At 49.0% G+C, this 19,191-nt stretch overlaps 1 protein-coding gene across 4 annotated transcripts in view; it reads left to right on the top strand.

Moving 5' to 3' along the window:
* The window catches only part of LOC105470708 (phosphatidylinositol-3,4,5-trisphosphate dependent Rac exchange factor 1), a 205,284-nt gene that overhangs the window by 117,407 nt on the left and 68,686 nt on the right, over nt 1-19,191 (top strand). For all 4 annotated transcript variants that reach the window (XM_011722913.3, XM_024789407.2, XM_071079166.1 and 1 more), the window contains exons 6-7: nt 3,670-3,831; nt 11,499-11,632. In XM_011722913.3, coding sequence (XP_011721215.2) covers nt 3,670-3,831; nt 11,499-11,632 — 296 coding nt within the window. The remainder of the gene's footprint in view (nt 1-3,669; nt 3,832-11,498; nt 11,633-19,191) is intronic.

Here is a 19,191-nt window from a genome sequence, read left to right on the forward strand (position 1 = left end):
CAAGTGCCACAACACAGTGGGGTCTTTTGTAATAGGATATGTTTTAGCTGCAGTGGCAGAGCTCCGAAGCAACAGTGGCTTAAACAACATCTAAGCTTCTTTTTGTCAAGGCAGTCCAGGGCAGTATGGTGGCTCCATGCTGACAGCACCAAGTTCTGCCAGCCCTGAGGAGTGGCCCTCACCACCGAGGTTGCAGGTGCTTACACCATGCCCATATTCCAGCCAAGGAAGAGGGAAAGGAGAAGGGAAACTGCACCTGGCACTTCTGCTTACACTCCATCCACGAGAACCTAGTGTCCAGGCAGACTGGGCGTGAGGCCTTTATTCCAGGTGCCCTTATGCTCAACTAAGAATCAGTTCTGTTGCTTTTAACGAAGGGCCAGCAAACTTTTCCATTAAAGGACCAGCTAGTAAATATTTTAGGCCTTGGGATCCATACAGTCTGTCATTGTAGTGTAAAAGCAACCACTGACAATATGTCAATGAATGAGGATGCTGGGTTCCGATACAAGTTTTTTTTTACAAAAACAAGTGATGGGCTGGACTGGGTCCTCGGACTGTCATTTGACCGCTGCTTTCGATGAGAGGGATGATGGGTAGAACCTGGGGCGGGGGTCTCACTAACTGGCAGCCTCTGTTCCTGCCCACCGGGAGCTGACTGGCCACATTCACTCCCTGGCCTTGGCTGGCCTCACAAAGGTCCAGATGCCAAAAACCACTTCAGGGAACCCGGGTCTGGGGTAGCTTTGCTGAATCGAATGGAATTACTGAATACGGTCATAAGATCGCGGTCTAGTATTGTAACTTTGTTGACATGCCTACAAGCAGGCTGACCACTCCAGGAGGGCTTAGGGGAGTGTCTGCCGTCATCTGTGCACAACAGAGAGCCCACATGGGGCCAGGTACACTGGAGCCTGGCTGAGTGGACACATGTGTGCACGGAGTGAATGAGGCACAGAGCTTCTGTGCCACCCTCTGCTCTTGCCTGGAAGTTGGCAGTAGCCATAACTGGTCTTCCCACTTTATATTCACTGCACATTCCATCCCGTGCATCTTCCTGTCAGCAGCCAGGGAGGTCCTTTAAAGGGTGAGAGGATGGTGTTAGGTCTCTGCTCATCCCCCCATCACCTCCCTGTGCTCATGGGAGGAAACCCAAACACCCCACTACGGCCTAACGTTATCTGGCCTTAGCATGCTTGTCTGAATCCATGGTCCATCCCTCTCTCTTGCTCGCTCCACTGCAGCTCTGCTGGCCTCCCTGCTGCTTCTCGCTGCCTCAGGGCCCTCGCACGTGCTCTTCTCCTTCCTGGAGTGCTATTCCTGCAGACGCGGTGCAGCCTGTGGCCTCACCTCATTCAAGCTTTGCTCGCAAGCCTGTCTTTCCAGAGAGATCTTCTCAGACCATGGCACTTCCCTCACTCATTGTCCCTTTAATTCATATAAATTATACATTTATTTGAGAGGAAAGTATTCATACTTCACTGTCTAAAAGTTGTAAATAGCATGGGAATTTAGAGCACAAACTCTGGAGTTAGACTGGGTGGGCTCAGATGTGCTGTGTGACGTGTGACCTTGAACAAACAGCTTGACCTCTCTGTGCCTCAGGTCTTGGATCTGTCAAATGAGAAGAATAACGGTGCCTACCTAATAGGGTTGATGTGAGGATCAAACGAGCTTGACAGGTGCATGAGGGCTCGCTGAATATTAGCTGTTGTTACTGTTGGTAGTAGTAATAGTCATTACCTTGTTGACTGGTCTACTCTTGACCATGAGCTCCCAGTGGACCGTCTTGTTCTCTCCCCAGCCTCCATGGCTCAGGCTCGCACCAGTTGCTCAGCCAGTATTTGCTGAGTGAAGAATGAGTTGAAATACACTCCGCATTAGCAGAGCTGGCCCTGGGTGCCCTGCCTGCTTTCGTGTTGCTTCCTCCTGAAGCCTTCCGGGCTTGCTTCTCTGATTGACCACTAGCGTTTTCAGCATATGGCGCTGCTGTCTGGGCCTCTCTCAAGCCCCCGGGGAAGTGCCTTTCCAGCCTCATTGCTGGGGCCTCCAGAGGAAGAGCAGGGCTCCATCTCCCTTGTTTTGCATCCTTTGGGCACATTGCCTGGGTGCATGGCAAGAGCTCAGCAAAGTCCCAGGGGCCTGATGATGCAGACCAGCTGGGCCTTGGGAATCTTAGGACCTGGTCTTCAGAAAGGAGGACGTTTGTTTTCAGGCAGGGCAGAAAAGAAGTGAATGGAGAAGGGATGTGTTTGGAGTTTGTTTTCTCCAGGGAGTGCTCAGAACAACACCCTTTTGTGGCAGTTTGCTGCTCACAGTTACAGCTAGCCTGTTGTCATACGGCAAGGAGAATGCTAATGGCTCGCATATATTGAGTGCTTACTATATGTGTACTTGGTGCTTTTCCTATAGTGCCTCATTTATCCCTTACCACAACCATGAGAAGTACCAGACAGCCTGGGTTCAAAACCCAGTTCCTCCTTGTACTTCTTGGAGGCCTAAGGCTTTCTTGCTGTGCCTCAAAACGGAAGCTACCTTAAAAACGTGGAGCAAAGGCTCAGTAGACATTAATTGCTGCCTTCGTCATCACCATCATCCTCATCATCACGGGTTTGCAGATAATAAAGCCGAGACCCAGGATGGAGAGGGGACTGGCCCAAGGTCACCCAGACAGTGAGGGGTAGGGTCAGCACTTGAACCTACGTTTGTGCTCATAACTACGATATAAGAGTGTCACATCTGCGGGGACGTTATCTGGATTGTCAAGGGAGCAGAGAGAGAGGGCATAGGAGAGAGACTGGAGCTGTTAGGCGTGTTTCTGGGTCAGATGATTAAAGAAACTTATCTCTGCCAGCACAGTTCGGGATGAAAGGCTGGCAGGGGAGGTTGGGTGATTTGGGTAATTTGGCCTGAAAAATCTTCCCTGATATCTCAAGTCCCAGCTAATCCCTTCCTCCTCAGTTCCTCTCCCATCACACTTAGTGGCTGGAATCTTTGATTAAGACTGGCCTGGCCTTTGCAATGTCCCAGCCTGTGTCTGAATTTGAGAGGAAAGAGCTGGCAGTGCGAAATGGTGGGGGCAGGGGGCTTCTCATGGATTAAGAGCCACTTTACATGCTCAGTCCCATATCCTTGTGAAGGTGGGGTATTTTTTATACCCATCTTACAGATAAGAAAACCGGGCCTGGGAAGGGGCAGTGTTGGGGCCACCTCTGTGACCGTGGATCTCTGTTTTTCTCTCTCTCATTTACTCCACCCCAGACACACTGCCTCCTTTCTGTTCCTCATTACATACCAGACGTGTGCCCACCCTGGACTCTTTGCAGCACGGTGCCCCCTGCCCGTCAGGCCCTCCCCTCGGGTTTTTGCAGGGCTCTCTCTCTTGCTCTATCCAGGGTCTCTGCTCAAACATCACCTCCAGAGAGAGGCCTCCCCTGACCTCCCTGTGAAACAGTGCTTCCCTCTCCGTCATTCTGATTTGTCTTTCTAGTGTTTACCACTGCTTGACACTAGATTCCATACCTGAGTTTTCTTTGGCTCATCTCCTTTGCTAGAATATAATGTCCACCAGGCAGGGAGTTTTTGTCTGTTTTCTTGGGTTCAGCTCTGGCCTGGGTCTCCTCTGGACTGATGTCTTGCTTTCTTCTCCCCACCTCTGTTCTACCCCAGGAGCTGGCCAAGAGGACTCCCGGCAAGCACCCAGACCACCCTGCGGTCCAGAGTGCCCTGCAGGCCATGAAGACCGTTTGCTCCAACATCAATGAGACCAAGCGGCAGATGGAGAAGCTGGAAGCCCTGGAGCAGCTGCAGTCCCACATTGAAGGCTGGGAGGTGTGTACAGGACAGGAGGGGGCCTCCTGGGCTGCAGGAGGACAGGAGGGTGCCTCCTGGGCTGCAGGGGGCCAGGAGGTGCACAGCTGCAGGCATGAACTGAGGCCTGAGCACCTAGTTCAGTCTGCAGTGTATTTTGTTTGGCCTACGGAGTGTTTGCGAAAGATTGCTTAATTATTTTTCAATTAAATCCAAATAAAAAATCGCATTTCAAGTTTCTCTTAAAAACTTGGTGACACTGGGCCCCTATATCTCATGGAAATAGTCACTTTAGCTTCTAGTTTCCTTCAGTCCCCACTATCCCCTGTTATCTCCCTACCCCTTCTCTTTCATGCATTGCCTGGTATGTGGAGGCCTTTGAACTATTGATGCCTACGTCAAGGGTAGTGTTTTAGCGTCCACTCCAGGACAGAATTCTGGCTTTGACACTCGTTTGCTGGGTGACTTTAGGCAAATGGCATCACTTCTCTGAGCTTCAGTATCCTCATCTGTACTTGGTACATAGTAGGTACTCAATGAATGGTAGCTGTTGGTATTACTGTCATGATTATTAGGGGATAGGGTTCTTGAGATCATTGGATTTAAGTCCCCATGCCTTCCTTAGATTATTAGAGGTTTCCTGTGACTCCGTAGAAGGAAATGGAAAAATATGAATAAATGAAAAAATCTGTATCAGAGTAAATACAGCTGGAACGGGAGATTAAGAGGGAAGATGAAAGGCTCTCGGGCAGGGGTTGTTACGTGAATCATACGCCTCAGGCCCTTTGGATTTTCTGGCCTTTGGAGGCACTTGCCATATTTGGGATTTCTGGTTCTTTTCTCTGTGCTGGGGAATCCTAAATGTGAGGCTGTATTGCTGTGAGGTTATGGGTTTGGTTGCAGAGAGGAGAGGGCTGTGTTCAGGGAGGGGTGGGCATTGTGGATCGGCCAATCCACTTGCCATGTCCCCCGCTCTCCTTCTGCTGGGCCTTCCTGCCCAGCTGAGGCTGGAGAGTAAAGAGCTCTATTTCCCAGCTTCAGTTTGGGATATGATTTGGGGTCTGGCCAAGAACAGATCCAGCTGCTTGAGATTTGGAAGGTGGAAGTGGGGCGGAGGCCACCCCTGTGCTATTTTTGCAGCAAAGCACAGCCATGGTTGTGTCTGGCTTTCCGTGGTAACATTAGGAGAGGGCCCGGGCGCCAGCTTCTGCATGTCAGATGCATGGCATAGGCATTCCTTTTTTACTGTTGGTGGGACAGCAGCCATGGGACAGCTTTGCAGTTGACAGTTGAGGCAACAACTACTGAATCCTCAGTGCTGCCTGGGCCACCTTTTCCTGGAGCCTGAGCTTGGACAGGTGATGTTCTGATTTTCCTTTCCCACCTGGGGCAGGGGCAGTGGCTCCCCTGGTGGGTCAGTTCTGCAGTGAGGTTGGTTTTCTAGGGCCCTCGGCCTGGATTCCTGGCTCCCCTAGCCCCTTCAGTGAGTAAGTAAAGCCCCTCCTTCCTTTTTGCTTAAAAGTACACGGCTTGGTTTCTGTTTCCTGCATCTGAAAGTTGCCTGATCCTCAGGTGCGTCAGTTAGGATGCATCCTCTAAGACTCTCATCGCAGCCTCATGATGGCAGAGCTCTGATTTGGTCTCTGGTGATCCTCTTCTTCCCCTCCTGCTTCCATGAAGGCAGCAGCTCCAGGCACCATGTGTTCAAAACCGGAGGAGACAGGGGCATGGCCAGGGTAGTTAGTGGGGAGCTCTCTTCCCTGGTGGAGGAAAGCCTTTTCTAGAAGCCCCATGCAGGTGTCCCCTTTCATTACATTGGCCAGAAATGGGTCACATGGCCACTTTGAACCTCAAGAGCAAACAGAGGTGACTAATTTAAACATCTGTCTATTTGGGCTTTGAGTTTCCTGGAAGCCAAGGTGAAAAGAGCAACACACATAAGTTACCTAATATTGTCCAAAAAGGAAGAAGCAAAGCAGTTCTTCTGGGAGACAGAGTTTCCTGGCACTCAGTTGGAAAAGAAATTTCTCACATGGGCCCCGGAGGAGAGGGTATTGAGCAAGCTCTTTGGCAGCTGCACCAGAAGTGATTTCCAGATGCCTTTTTTTTCTGGTAAGGGCCTAGGGAAATGGGAACCAAGGGTCTGTAAAACCCTTTGTGACCCTGAACATGGACAGTTTGAGAACTCAGTGGCCCTCAGTGGCCGCTGTTTCTGGATGCAATAGGAAATAAAGTGACTTAAAATAAGAATTGCTGGCAGTTATTTAGCACCTGTTGTGAGCTTCCAACCCTACAAGGGAGGTGCTATTATCCCCATTTTACAGATGAGGCGGCTCAGGCACAGGGACTTGGTTTTGAGGCCCAGCCCTGTAACTTACAGACTGCCCTGCCTCAGGTAAGTTTGTCTTGCCTGGTGGGCCTTATTTTCTCCTATTTGTTTAATTTTAGTGATAATATCTCTGAAGTTATTTTTTGGTTTCATTTGGAAGATAAAGTGAGGTATAGAATATGAATGTCCTTTGAAAAACGTGAAATTGTTTCCTATAAAGTAGAAAGGTTTTTAAAATACAGTTTGTTCCTCAAGGTGACTTGTGAAAATAATACATTCTAGCTAGACAAATTAATATCTAATAGTGGAGCTGCTTCCATGCTATCTGTTAGTTGTTATAGTCTCTGAGGACAACATGACTTAGGGGGCAGTTCATGTTAATGACAGTGATTGCACGTCTTTATTTCAGATATTCTTCTTGGTTATTTCCCATCTTTCTGTGTGACCTCTTACTGATCTGATCCGATGGCTGTCATCTCTCTCTTGAAATATGTCTGACAAGGGGCTTGTTTTTGGAGCAAGGGGAGTCTTTTTTTTTTTTTTTTTTTGAGACAGAGTCTTGCTCTGTCGCCCAGGCTGGGGTGCAGTGGCCGGATCTCAGCTCACTGCAAGCTCCGCCTCCCGGGTTTAGACCATTCTCCTGCCTCAGCCTCCCGAGTAGCTGGGACTACAGGCGCCCGCCACCTCGCCCGGCTAATTTTTTGTATTTTTTAGTAGAGACGGGGTTTCACCGTGTTAGCCAGGATGGTCTTGATCTCCTGACCTCGTGATCCGCCCGTCTCGGCCTCCCAAAGTGCTGGGATTACAGGCTTGAGCCACCGCGCCCGGCCTAGGGGAGTCTTGTCTTGGCCACTTTCTTGCTGTTTGCTTGAGGTTGCATCATTCATGAGTTCGATCTCCCATATGTGTGTTTTTTAGCCCCTGATCCTTTGTGAGCCACTGTTTGTTGTGAGACTGGTTTAGTTAAAACCAGATAAGTTAATCTGCGAATCCATTTTGCTGAGCACAAGGAAATGGCAGTGTCACAAAACCTTGCAAGTGAGTGAATGAGACAACTGCCTCTGTGGGGAGAGATTTCTTTGCCTCAGTTTCCTCATCTGCGAAGTCGGGATCATGGGAGTACCCCCGTCATGGGTCACTTGAGGACGGGGGAGTTGATGCTTACAGAGTCCTCGGCAGTGGCTGGCTCAGAGAAAACGCCCAATACATGTCAGGAGGAGCCCCGGCAGCAAAGTGGGATCTCTTTATTTATTTATTTTAGATGGAAAAAGCATCCAAGAGCTTTGACTAGAACTTGTGCCCAGTGTGGGCTGCGCCTCCTCAGAGGCACACTGCAGATACAGCGCCATGGACTTCTCACAGTGACGAGAAGGAACTGTGTGCTCTCTTAAGAAGAAAGAAACAGTCCTGGTGCAGTGGCTCACACCTGTAATCTCAGCACTGTAGGAGGCCGAGACGGGTGGATGACCTGAGGCCAGGAGTTTGAGACCAGCCTGGCCAACACGGCGAAAACCCATCTCTACTAAACAGAAAAATTAGCCAGGTGTGGTGGAGCACGCCTGTTAATTCCAGTTACTCGGGAGACTGAGGCTGGAGAATCGCTTGAACCCAGGAGGCGGAGGTTGCAGTGAGCTGAGATGGTGCCACTGCACTCCAGCCTGGTCGACAGAGTGAGACTCCATCAAAAAAAAAGAAAGGGAGGGAGGGAGGGAGGCAGGCAGGCAGGCGGGCACTCCACTTTCTGGCTCTGGATCTGGAAGCGCTGGTTTAGGAGATGATCAACTGTTCACTCACCCACATGGGGAGAGAAGGAAACAGGAGTGAGGAAACAAAATCACTACAAAGCTCTTACAGTTTTTTCCTACCCTCCCTGGGGTGCTTTGGGCTCCCAGTGGGACAGGGTCTCTCCCCTTGGGGACTCCTGCTGTAGACTAACGATTGCAAAGAAAACTCTTCAGGTTGTCCTCGAAGAGCGGCCTGAGTTAGAGGTGAGCGGGTGGGGGAGTAGAGGCTGCTTGTCTGGGTTCAAGTTCCACCTCACTGCCTTACCACCTATGCGACCATGAACAAGTCACTTTACCACGCTGTGCCTCAGTTTCCTCATCTGTAAAATGAGAATTGTCCTGAGGATTAGCCGAGTTTGTGCAAGATATTTAGAACAGTGCGTGGCATGTGGCCACCCCATGCATGTATTGGCTTTGCGTGTATAAGGTTTTGTCATCTCCATCTCCATCATGGTTGAGTGTGCATGTCTGGAAGGAAGGAGGTCTTGAGTCCTGACTGGTCCACATCTCTTGGTGCTTAGCCTCTTCCTTGTGCATCCAACCCCTAGCATCACCCTTGACCTGGATTCAAAGATTTCAGGGAGATTGAGAGTGCGGCTAGGCTTCTCAGCAGGGCTGGGATGGAGGGGGTAGCGCCCTGTAGTGTGCTTGGCATTTCAGCTGCAGTTGGCTGGGTGGTGATTAGCCAAGGCTGGAGAGGCAGCTTCCCAGGCTGGGCGCACTTCCTCTCCTAGGACCCCGGAGATGGCCTTGGCAGCAGGGTTCAGGTCTAGGGCTGTGTGACCTTGGGGTTTGGCAGCTGGGCCAGGTACCAGATTCTTCTTCAACTGCCCCTTTGGAGCCTAGAAGGGTTGGTGGGTGGGCATGAGGGAGCCAAGGCAAAAGGAAGGGGAGGCACGTGGGCTCCAGGGACTACCGAACTGGTGTCTGCTCTGTGCTGCCCATGGGCCATGATGAAGCTCCAGGGAGTCCCTGTCACCCTGTTTGCGAGGATGCCTGGGGTCCCAGGGGCGCTTCCTCATGACAGCCCTGAGTCTTGGTGCAGCAGGCTGCTGCCTCGGTGGAAACCTGAGATCTGTCTGTGGGCATGCAGTCGTCCGTGCCCACCTGGCCCCTAGCCAAGCTGAAGGCCGTGATGTGTGATAATGAGTGCAGGCTCCTGTCCCGGCTGCACAGCTCTTCACCACAAGGAAGCTGCTTTCCCGGTCTCCAGAGGGGTCTCTGGCACTGTTGAGTGAAAGGGTTTGTTGTACCCAACTGGACCATGGGCACAGAGCAGACCAGCTCTAACACCAGCGAGAGAGTCCCTTGTAGGCCGTTAGCAGACAGCCTGGCTTCTCGGCTGCCAGAACCAGTTCCCCTTACTGGGTCTCAGAAAGAATTGAGTCAGCAGGTCCCAGTGGGGTAGGAACTCCATGTTGGTTCTGGGTGTTCAGTGTTTGGGGAAGGAGATTCTGTGAATAATTATTCCTCTCTCCCCAAGTTCATTTCCAGGCAGGGACAACATCACTTCTTGTTTCTTTCTTCAGTGTAATCTGCCGGTCTGTCACATGAAACTCCCTTAAAACACTGCTTTTGCATAATATTCCTTGGGCCTAAATGTCCGTGGCACCCTGTTGTCTGTACCTTATTGTATTAATTAAAGTCCGCGGTTGACTGCTATAGGGAAGCGATGCAGCGGCCTCAGGGAGGTGGCTCATTAGCATTGCAATGCAGTTCTCATTAGCAGCGCAGAGGCGGACAGCCAGGCTGGGGTGGGCAGCTCTGCTCTGCCGGGACCCAGTTTCCCTCCAGCTCCTTACCCCACCATCTGCTGTAGTGTATCCCACTACCCCAGCCTGTGGAAAGAGGAAAGGGAGGGAAGCCATTTTCTTTCAAGGATGTGCCCTGGCAGTGAGGCACATTGGTGATCACTTAGTCATGTGACCACACCTGGCACAAGGGAGACTGGGAGATGTAGTCTGTGGCTGGGCAGCCAAGTACCAGGCAAGACTCCATTCCCCAAAATGACAGAAGAGGGACGTGGATTGAGGGGCTGCCTCATTTGGCATTCGGTGCCCACCAAGGTTTCTTTTCTTCTCTCTTTGGACTTTGGGATCTCTCTGCCCTTGCCTGGGTCCTCTCGGCTTCAGGGAGACCTATGTGATCCCAGGCTCTGAGGATCCCTCCCAACCAGGACCTTCCCATCCCTGCCCTCAGCCTCTTTTTCTTTTCTTTTTTTTTTTTTTTTAAGATAAGAGTTCTGCTCTGTTACCCAGGCTGGAGTGTAATGGTGTGATCTCGGCTCACTGCAACCTCTGCCTCCCAGGTTCAAGCGATTCTCTGCCTCACCTTCCTGAGTAGCTGGGATTACAGGCACCCGCCATCATGCCCGGCTAATTTTTGTATTTTTGTAGAGATGGGGTTTCACCATGTTGGCCAGGCTGGTCTTGAACTCCTGACCTCAGGTAATCCTCCTGCCTCAGCCTCCCAAAGGATTACAGGCATGAGCCACCACGCCCAGCCAGCCTCTTTATGTTAATTTTTATCTTCCAAGGTCTGCTGGCTCCTCCCTGATGCCTTTCCCAGCCACTCTGCCCGGATGCTCACTGATGTTCAGTGAACTTCATGCATTCAGTGAACTTTGTCACCCCTTCCCCTGCCTCTCAGCATAGGTGACCAGGTTTAGGATTGACATGTACATCTTTAACTTAGCTAGGTGGAATGCCCACAGGATCCTGCCCCTGATGTTTTACACATTGCATTTGTTGAGCACCTACTGTGTGCCAGAGAATGTTGTGGGTGCTGGGCATACACAGGGCACATAGTTGATTCAGGCCCTGTCCTTACAGAAGGGGCATTCAGATGAGGGATATATAGTAACAAGTCAAGACATAAATAGTGGGGAAGGAATAGGTGAAAAAAAAAAACCCACAATAAAAACTGAATGAGGTCAGGCGTGGTGGCTCATGTCTGTAATCCCTGCACTTTGGGAGGCCGAGGCGGTTGGATCACTTGAGGTCAGGAGTTCAAGACCAGCCTGACCAACATGGTGAAACCCTGTCTCTACTAAAAAAATACAAAATTAGCTGAGCATGGTGGTGCATGCCTGTAATTCCAGCTACTTGGGAGGCTGAGGCAGGAAGAATCCCTTGAACCCAAGAGGCGGAGCTTGCAGTGAGCTGAGATTGCACCATTGCACTCCAGCCTGGGCGACAGAGTGAGACTCCGTCTCAAGAAAAAAAAAAAAAAAAAAAAAAAAATTCCAAAAAACAAAACCTGAACCAAAACATACCCAGATGCTGACTAGGACCTATTAGCTCTATGAGCTGGATGAGTCATTCCTTCCTGAGCCCCAAGTCCCTCTCCTGTAAAAGGGACATGTGGTCACATCAGTGTGCCCTCCCCAGGATTTTCCTGGCATGCTCAGCAGATGGAAACCACTAATCACATCGTATTGATTTTCTGTCCATTGACAGGCTTGCTGGTGGAATTTCTGGCGTGCGGCAGGTGGTAGTGTAGTAGGTTCTATCTCTGGGAAAGGAAGGGGATGTTCCTGGGTAGGCTCATTCACTGCATCCTCATTGCTCTCCCAGGGTTCCAACCTCACCGACATCTGCACTCAGCTCCTCCTGCAAGGGACTTTGTTAAAGATCTCGGCGGGCAACATCCAGGAAAGGGCCTTCTTCCTCTTCGACAACCTCCTTGTCTACTGCAAGCGGAAATCCAGGTGAGTGGCCAGGACACTGAGATGGGGTCTAGCCTGCTACCTTCTCCAGGTGATGCCCTGGGCTTGTCACTCCCCTCTCTGGGCCTCCCTTTCCTGTGAGGTGAGGGATTTGTTCTAAATCAGTGCTGCTAGTAGAAATACGATGCGAGCCACATGTTATGTTAAATGTTCTAGTAGCCTTTAAAAAATGTAACAAGTCAAGACGTAAATAAAACAGTAAAAAAGTAAAAAAAAAAAGTGAAAAAAATTTACTTTTTTACCTTTAAAAAGGTAAAAAGAAACAGGTAAAATGAATTTAAATAATATATTTTATTTAACCTAATAGATCCCCAAATACTGGAATATTATATTCGATTATAATTATACAAGTAATTATTATTTAAAAAATTATTAAAGAGATATTTTGTGTGGTGGGTTTTTTTTTTTTTTACACTAAGTTCTCAAAATCTGGTGTGTATGTCATACTCACAAAACACCTGAATTTGTCCTGGGCACGTTTGAAGTGCTCAGTAGCTGCCTGTGGCTCGTGGCTACCATATTGGATAGTGTAGGTCTAGATGACTGTGGAAACTGGGAGGTTCTTTGTGACACCAACATCCTGTAATTCTAAGATCTAAAAGTTGAGGGTTAGAGAGGAGTGAAGCTCTTTCACTATTCAGTTTTCGGAGGGTCGGGATAGTTTCTTCAGCTTCTTTGTGTCTCTCACTGGTGCTTCTTGCAATCTGTAGAGTCTAGGAGTAAGTGGATGGATGACTGAGTAGGTAGACAGAGGCAGGTGTATGTGTGATGGAAAGTGTGGTGACGGGTTGTGTGGGCACATGGGATGAGGCACAGATGGTGGAGGTTTGGGAGGTGAATGGATGGTAGATAGGAGGAGGCAGGGAGGGAAGGAAGGAATGTGGATGGATGTTGGAATTGACGTGTGGGTGAGTGAATGAGTGTTTGAATGCTTGGAGGTTTAGGAGACTGCTGGATGGAAGAATAGATGGAAAGCTGGGGGCATGTGTGGATGTTCAGGCAGTTAGAGAAATGGATATGAAGATTGGCAGATATGTATCTAGATGAATGGTAGATTGGGGTCCTCTGGTATGGTGTATTGAGTGATTGGGTAGATGGATGGATGGATGGGTGGTTATATAATTGGGAAGGTGGGTGGGTGACAGAGGTTTGGAGATTAGTGGATGGATGGCCAGTTGGTTGGCATGTTGGTGGATGGGTAGGTGTTTAGTTGATAGTTGCTGAGGTGGTTGGGCTCTGGAAGGGAAAGTGGGACAGTTGGATTACTGAGTGGATGGATGGGTGAATGATTGGAGAGAGGGGAAATTAGGAGGTGGATGCGGCCGGTGGATGCCTGTAGTAGTTGGTGGGAACTGATGGTTGGATGTGTGGGTGGGTGGATGGATTGGCACAGAGAGATTCCTGACTTTACGTTTTCATGTTCAGCAGTTATAGGATGGTCTCAGCTGACCCCTGCAGCACCTTTCAAAATCTCTTTGCTGTTACTTTGTGTTAGGGACAAAATAGTGATGTTTCAGAGGCTTCTTAACTTCTCTCTCTAGCAAAGACTAGAGCTGAGGCCTGAGGTCCAGGCCCTAAGCCCTACCTTCAGCATTTCCTATAACTTGCTTTGTGGTCCAGGCCATGCCACTGATCATCTCTGAGCCTCAGTTTCCTTGTCTGTCTGTGCTGGGCTCCTAAGGTATAGTGAGAAACCTTACCACTAGATGAATAATGGATGCTCCATACCCATGTGTGGGCTTCCCAATGTCCTCCTCTTCCAGTGGGCCTCTCTGAGCCTTCGTTTTCTCTTCTGTAAAGTGGGGACGATCAGACCCTTGTGGTAGTTTGGTTAAGAGCTAGGCCCCCCCATTGGATCCCTGTTTAGCCGCCTTTGCAGCTCTGTGACTTTGCCTCTCTCTGTGCCTCAGTTTCCTCTTTGTAACACAGAGTCAATGATCGTATGTACCTCTTAGGACCGTTGAAGATCAGATATGTGAGTGTGCCTGGCATATAGTGGGTGCACAGCATAGTAGCTGCCAGCACCATTGTTGTTAACTTGGCTCTGGTGTGGTCACACAGGTACAGCTCCTGGTGCACAGGAGGCTCTGAAACCACGGGCCCTTCCCCACTGCCCTTTCCCCCCTGTTCTGGGCTTGGCCCTCCCTGTGAGGGCCTGGGCCTCCTGCTTCTGCTGTCTCCCAGTGGCTGGCTCAGCATGGCCCTTTCTCATTTGCTCCTTCATTCCCGTCCACTCCTTGAGGTCTGTCTGTCTCATGTCCTGCTGTCTGCTCATGAACGCCCCCTTCTCCTCTTTCCCTGCCTCCTTTCTGGTCTCTCTGGGGCTGTCCTCAGAGTCCTCCTTGGGTAGTTTCAGGGCTGCTGCCAATGTCCGCCCTGAGCCCTGCCCTACCACTCTGCCCCGAGCAGTCTGGAGCAGGCACTTTTCCCAGAACACTGGGGTTTGGAAAACAGAACGTCCCTTTAGGCCTCTGTGACCTGCTCCCAACTTTTAGCTGAGTTTACTCAGCCTTTGGCTTCCGGGTGCAGGCTCTGCCTCCTCTGAGGCAGTCTCACCTGTGCAGGGACAGCAGCTGATTCTGATAGTACCGGATTCCAAGTGGGCTCCCTAGGGCCTTCCTTGTGGGTGCCCTGAGCCTTTCAAGGCCATTCCCCACCTCACTTCCACAAGCGAGCCAGGCTGGCTGCAGGGAAAGGGCGCATCTGTCTCTTGAGAGAAGCTGGCAGGTGGCCAGCATTCCTGCTTTTGGATGGAGAGCCAAAGGGCTGAGCTCTGAGAGGCCCAGGAGATTGGGCAATGGTGAGTGGATCTCCTGGCCTGAGTCCGATGTGGGTGCAGGCAATGCCTGGAGTGGCTTGGTGACTGCTGCCTGTGTTTGTCTTTGTCTGGGTCATGCAGGGCACCACCCGTCCAGGACATGGGTCAGGGGAGGTTTCTGACTCACAGTGCTTCTGGGCGAATTCAAAAGCAGAGGCTCCTTGGGTGTCTGAAGTGGAAAACGGGAAGGAGTGTTTTAAAAACCCACCTCCCATCCTCCAGAAGGGGAAACCAAGACCCAGAAGAGCAAAGTTGCATGCATCTCAGCCCCCTGCTTAGCATCTTAGAGGCAGCAGTAGTGTGTTGCCGTTAAGAACACAGAGGGCCGGGCGCAGTGACTCACACCTGTAATCCCAGCACTTTGGGAGACCGAGGCGGGCGGATCACAAGGTCAGAAGATCGAGGCCATCCAGGCTAACACGGTGAAAACCTGTCTCTACTGAAAATGCAAAGAAATTAGCCGGGTGTGGTGGCATGCGCATGTAATCCCAGCTACTCCGGCGGCTGAGGCAGGAGAATCACTTGAATCAGGGAGGTGGAGGTTGCAGTGAGCTGAGATGGCGCCACTGCACTCCAGCCTGGGGGACAGAGCGAGACTCTGTCTCAAAAAAAAAATAAGAAAAAGAAAAAAAGAACATAGGGGCTGTGCTTACTATCTGTGTGACCTTGAGCAAATTATGTCAGCTGTGTGTGCCTCTGTTTTCCTACCCGTTATATGGGGATAAAAGTAGTCCTCATTTCATGGGGTTGTTTTTACAGAGTAAAACATGTAAAGGGTAGACGTGTAATGTGGTTAGAATAAGGCCTGGTACGTGGTGAAGTGGAAGAAATAGAAATATGTATCTTTATTTGGGTGTCTCACACGTAGCTCACACTTCAGTTGTGTCTGAAAAGGGTTCTTTTATCTTACTTCTGCCCCTTGGATCTTCCTCATTACCAGTAAATGGTACCAAAATTCGTATTAAGTCAAGGTTCTCCAGAGCGACAGACTCAATAGGGTGTGTGTGTGTGTGTGTGTGTGTGTGTGTGTAAAGAGATTTAAATAAGCAATTGACTCATGTGATTATGGAGGCTGACAGGTCCCAAGTTCTGTCGTCCACAAGCTGAAGACAAGCCAATAGTGTCGTTCTGATCCTAGGATTGGCAGGCTCAGGACCCAGGAAGAACGGGTATCTGCTTGAGTCTGGAGGCAGGAGAAGAAATTTGCTCAGGAGCTGAAGACAGAATCTTCTTGATTTTGAGCTAAACTTATCCCCATACCTGCTTCATCAGCAAGTCCTCTCCATCCTGTCATCAAACTTTGTCCAGAACCTCAGTGCAATTCCAATAAGCTCTAGGAGGGGGTTTGTGTACGTGTGTATGTATGTATGTGTGTGTGTGTATGATCAGCTGACTGTAAAGTTTACAGGAAAATCCAGAGACAGAAATAGCAAAGACAATTATGAAGAAGGTCAAAGCTAAGGGACCATTATTACCAGATTCCAAGTCCTGCTGTAAGGTCATAGTAATTAAGATAGTGTGGTATTGGTATGAAAACAGATACGTAGAGTAATGGAATCAAATAATGAGTTAGAAATAGACCCACATGTAAGCAGTCATTTGAATTTCAACAAAAGCACTAATGCAGTACAATAAATGGTGCTTGGTCAGTTTGATATCCAGTGGGGGAAAAGGTGATTCTTGACCCTTACCTCATACCAAACACAAAAATCAACTTCAGCTGGATCATAGATTTAAATGTAAACGGTAGAACAATAAGGCTTCTAGAAGAAAGCAAAGGAGAGTATCTTCATGAGCTAGGGGTAAGCAAATGTCTTAAATAGGACAAAGAGTATAGTTGTGAAGGAGAACTAAATTCATTAGACTATGTTAAAATTAAGAATTTCATTAAAAAATACTGTGAGGAGAGTGAAAAGACAAGCCACAGACTGGGAAAAGGTTTTTATAGTCCGTATAATGGCTAGAGTGTTCACATCCAGAATATATAAAGAGGCCCTGTAGCCAGATTTGGCCCTGTGCCCATTTTTGTCAATAAAGTTTTATTGGAACACAGTTATACCCATTTGTTTATATACAGTCTTAGCTGCTTTGATGCCATAAGGGCAGAGTTGAGTAGTTGTAAAGAGATCGTATGGCCTACGAAACTGAAAATGTGTACTATTTGGCCCTTTTCAGAAAAAAACAATTGCCAACCTCTGCTTTAAATAATTAAGAAAATTCAACAATAAATGACAAGGGACAGTCATTTCACAAAAGAAGGCACCAGATCACTAATAAACATGCAGTGGTGTTTGAGGTTATTTACTTATCAGGGAACTACAGATGAAATGTTAATGAGCTACTACTATATACGTACCATAATGGCCAAAATGAGAAATAAAATACCAGTTATAGAGGATATGGGACAACCGGAATGTTCCTACACTGTTAGGCATGGGAAAATCGGTACAACTATTTTGGAAAACAGCTTGGCAGTATCTCCTAAAGCTAATCATGCACATTCCTTATCACTCAGTAATTCAGCTCCTCAGGTATCTAACCCAAAGAAATGTCTCTGTCAGGCACGTGCAGGAATCTCACAGCAGCACCACACTGGAAAGAAGCCCAGTGTGTGGCCACGTCACTCCACCCGGCAGCATCGGTAACTCTCACAGCCGTGAGGCTGAGTGAAGGAAGCTGAACACAAAAGCACACACTTATGATTCCATTTGTGTAAAGTTCAAAAACAGGCGAAGCAAATCTATGGGGTTATACGTCAGGACAGTGGTTACCCTTGTCAGGGGAAGAGGGCAGGGATGGGAAAGGGGTGTAAGGGGGTGCTTATGGGGAGCTAAACATGTTGATACAGGTGTGTTCCCTTGCAAAAATTAATTGAGCCATATTAATGCTGCTTTGGGCATTTTTTTTCTGTGTAGATTTTATACTTTAATACCAAGTTTACAAAAATATATGCACATATGTATGTATATGTTTATATGTATGTGTATACACACACAAACGCACACATATGCACTCTCATCCTTATCTCATCTTGATGATTGCAGTGGCCTCCTCTCTGGTTCTAGTCCCTTCTACACCAGCAGACAGAGGGAGTCTCTTGAAACCGAAGTCCATCCCATTCCGCCTGTGCTCCAACCCTCCATGGCTCCCATCTCACACACACAGCAGAAGCCCACATCTTCGCCCCTTACAACTTAGTTTTCAGAGAGATAAGTCTCTTCCACATTCCCGAATCCTCAGCTTATCTCGTATTTCATTTACCCACTTATAGTAACAAGTACACATCAGCCAAGTCGGTGTGGGAACACACCCACTGGCTCTTGGTGAGCATACAGCCCACCTGCTGGAGCAGAGGCCTGTGCACACCACCAAGTGGCCGTTGAGCTCTGGGAGTTCATTTTCTGCCCTATCTTCACCAGAGCATTTATCTTCACCAGAGCCCTATCTTCCACCAGAGCCTCTGATCTAACATATGGTTTACCTTACTTAGGGACTGTCTCTGTGTCCCGCCTCCAACCCTACATTAGAAGTTGAGTTCCCAGAGATGTTGTTTTGTTCAGCCATGCAGCCCCAGTACCTAAAACAGTGCCTGGCACATTCTCCACGTGGCTTGTTGGTTACACAGATGAGTGACTCCCCATGGCTCCTGACTTGGTATCCTCCTCATAGGAAGCTCTGGCCAAATGTTTGTTGAGTGACTGTTTTAGTCCCTTCAGGCTGCTATAACAAAATACCAGAAACTGGAGGTTTTAAACAACAGAAATTCGGGCTGGGCGTGGTGGCTCATACCTGTAATCCCAACACTTTGGGAGGCCGAGGCGGGTGGATCACTTGAGGTAAGGAATTCAAGACCAGCCTGGCCAATGTAGTGAAACTCCGTCTCTACAAAAAATACAAAAATTAGCCGAGTGTGGTGGCACATGCCTGTAGTCCCACCTACTTGGGAGGCTGAGGCAGGAGAATCATTTGAACCTGGGAGGCAGAGGCTGCAGTGAGCTGAGATCATACTACTGCACTCCAGCCTGGACGTCAGAGCGAGGCTCCATCTCAAAAAAAATAAATAAATAAATAAAATAAGGCCAGCACGGTGGCTCACACCTGTAATCCCAGCACTTTGGGAGGCCGAGGTGGGTGGATCATGAGGTCAGGAGATGGATGGAGACCTTCCTGGCTAACACAGTGAAACCCTGTCTCTACTAAAAATACAAAAAATTATCTGGGCATGGTGAGACATGCCTGTAGTCCCAGCTACTTGGGAGGCTGAGGCAGGAGAATCACTTGAAGCCGGGAGGCAGAGGTTGCAGTGAGCTAAGATCACGCCAGTGCACTCCAGCCAGGGCGACAGAGCGAGACTCTGTCTTAAAAATAATAAAAAAATAAATAAAATGAAATAAAGTAAAAACAGAAATGTATTTTGTACAGTTCTAGAGGCTGTGAAGTCCAAGATTAAAGGTACTGGTAGACTCGGTGCTGGCAAGGGCCTGCTTTCTGCTTCATAGATGGTGCCTTCTTGCTGTGTCCTGCCACGGCAGAAGGGGCGAGCAAGCTCTCTGAGGCCTCTTTTATAAGGGCCTAATCTCATTCATGAGGTCCTTTTCCCCCTGACCTCATCATCTCTCAAAGGCTCTACCTCCTAATACCATTACCTTGGGGGTTAGGATATAACTTACAAATTTTGGAGGGACACCAACATTTAGACTATAGGAATGGGTGAATGATAGAA

The sequence above is a fragment of the Macaca nemestrina genome, chromosome 15, assembly GCF_043159975.1.
Source record: "Macaca nemestrina isolate mMacNem1 chromosome 15, mMacNem.hap1, whole genome shotgun sequence".
Lineage (NCBI taxonomy): Eukaryota > Metazoa > Chordata > Mammalia > Primates > Cercopithecidae > Macaca > Macaca nemestrina.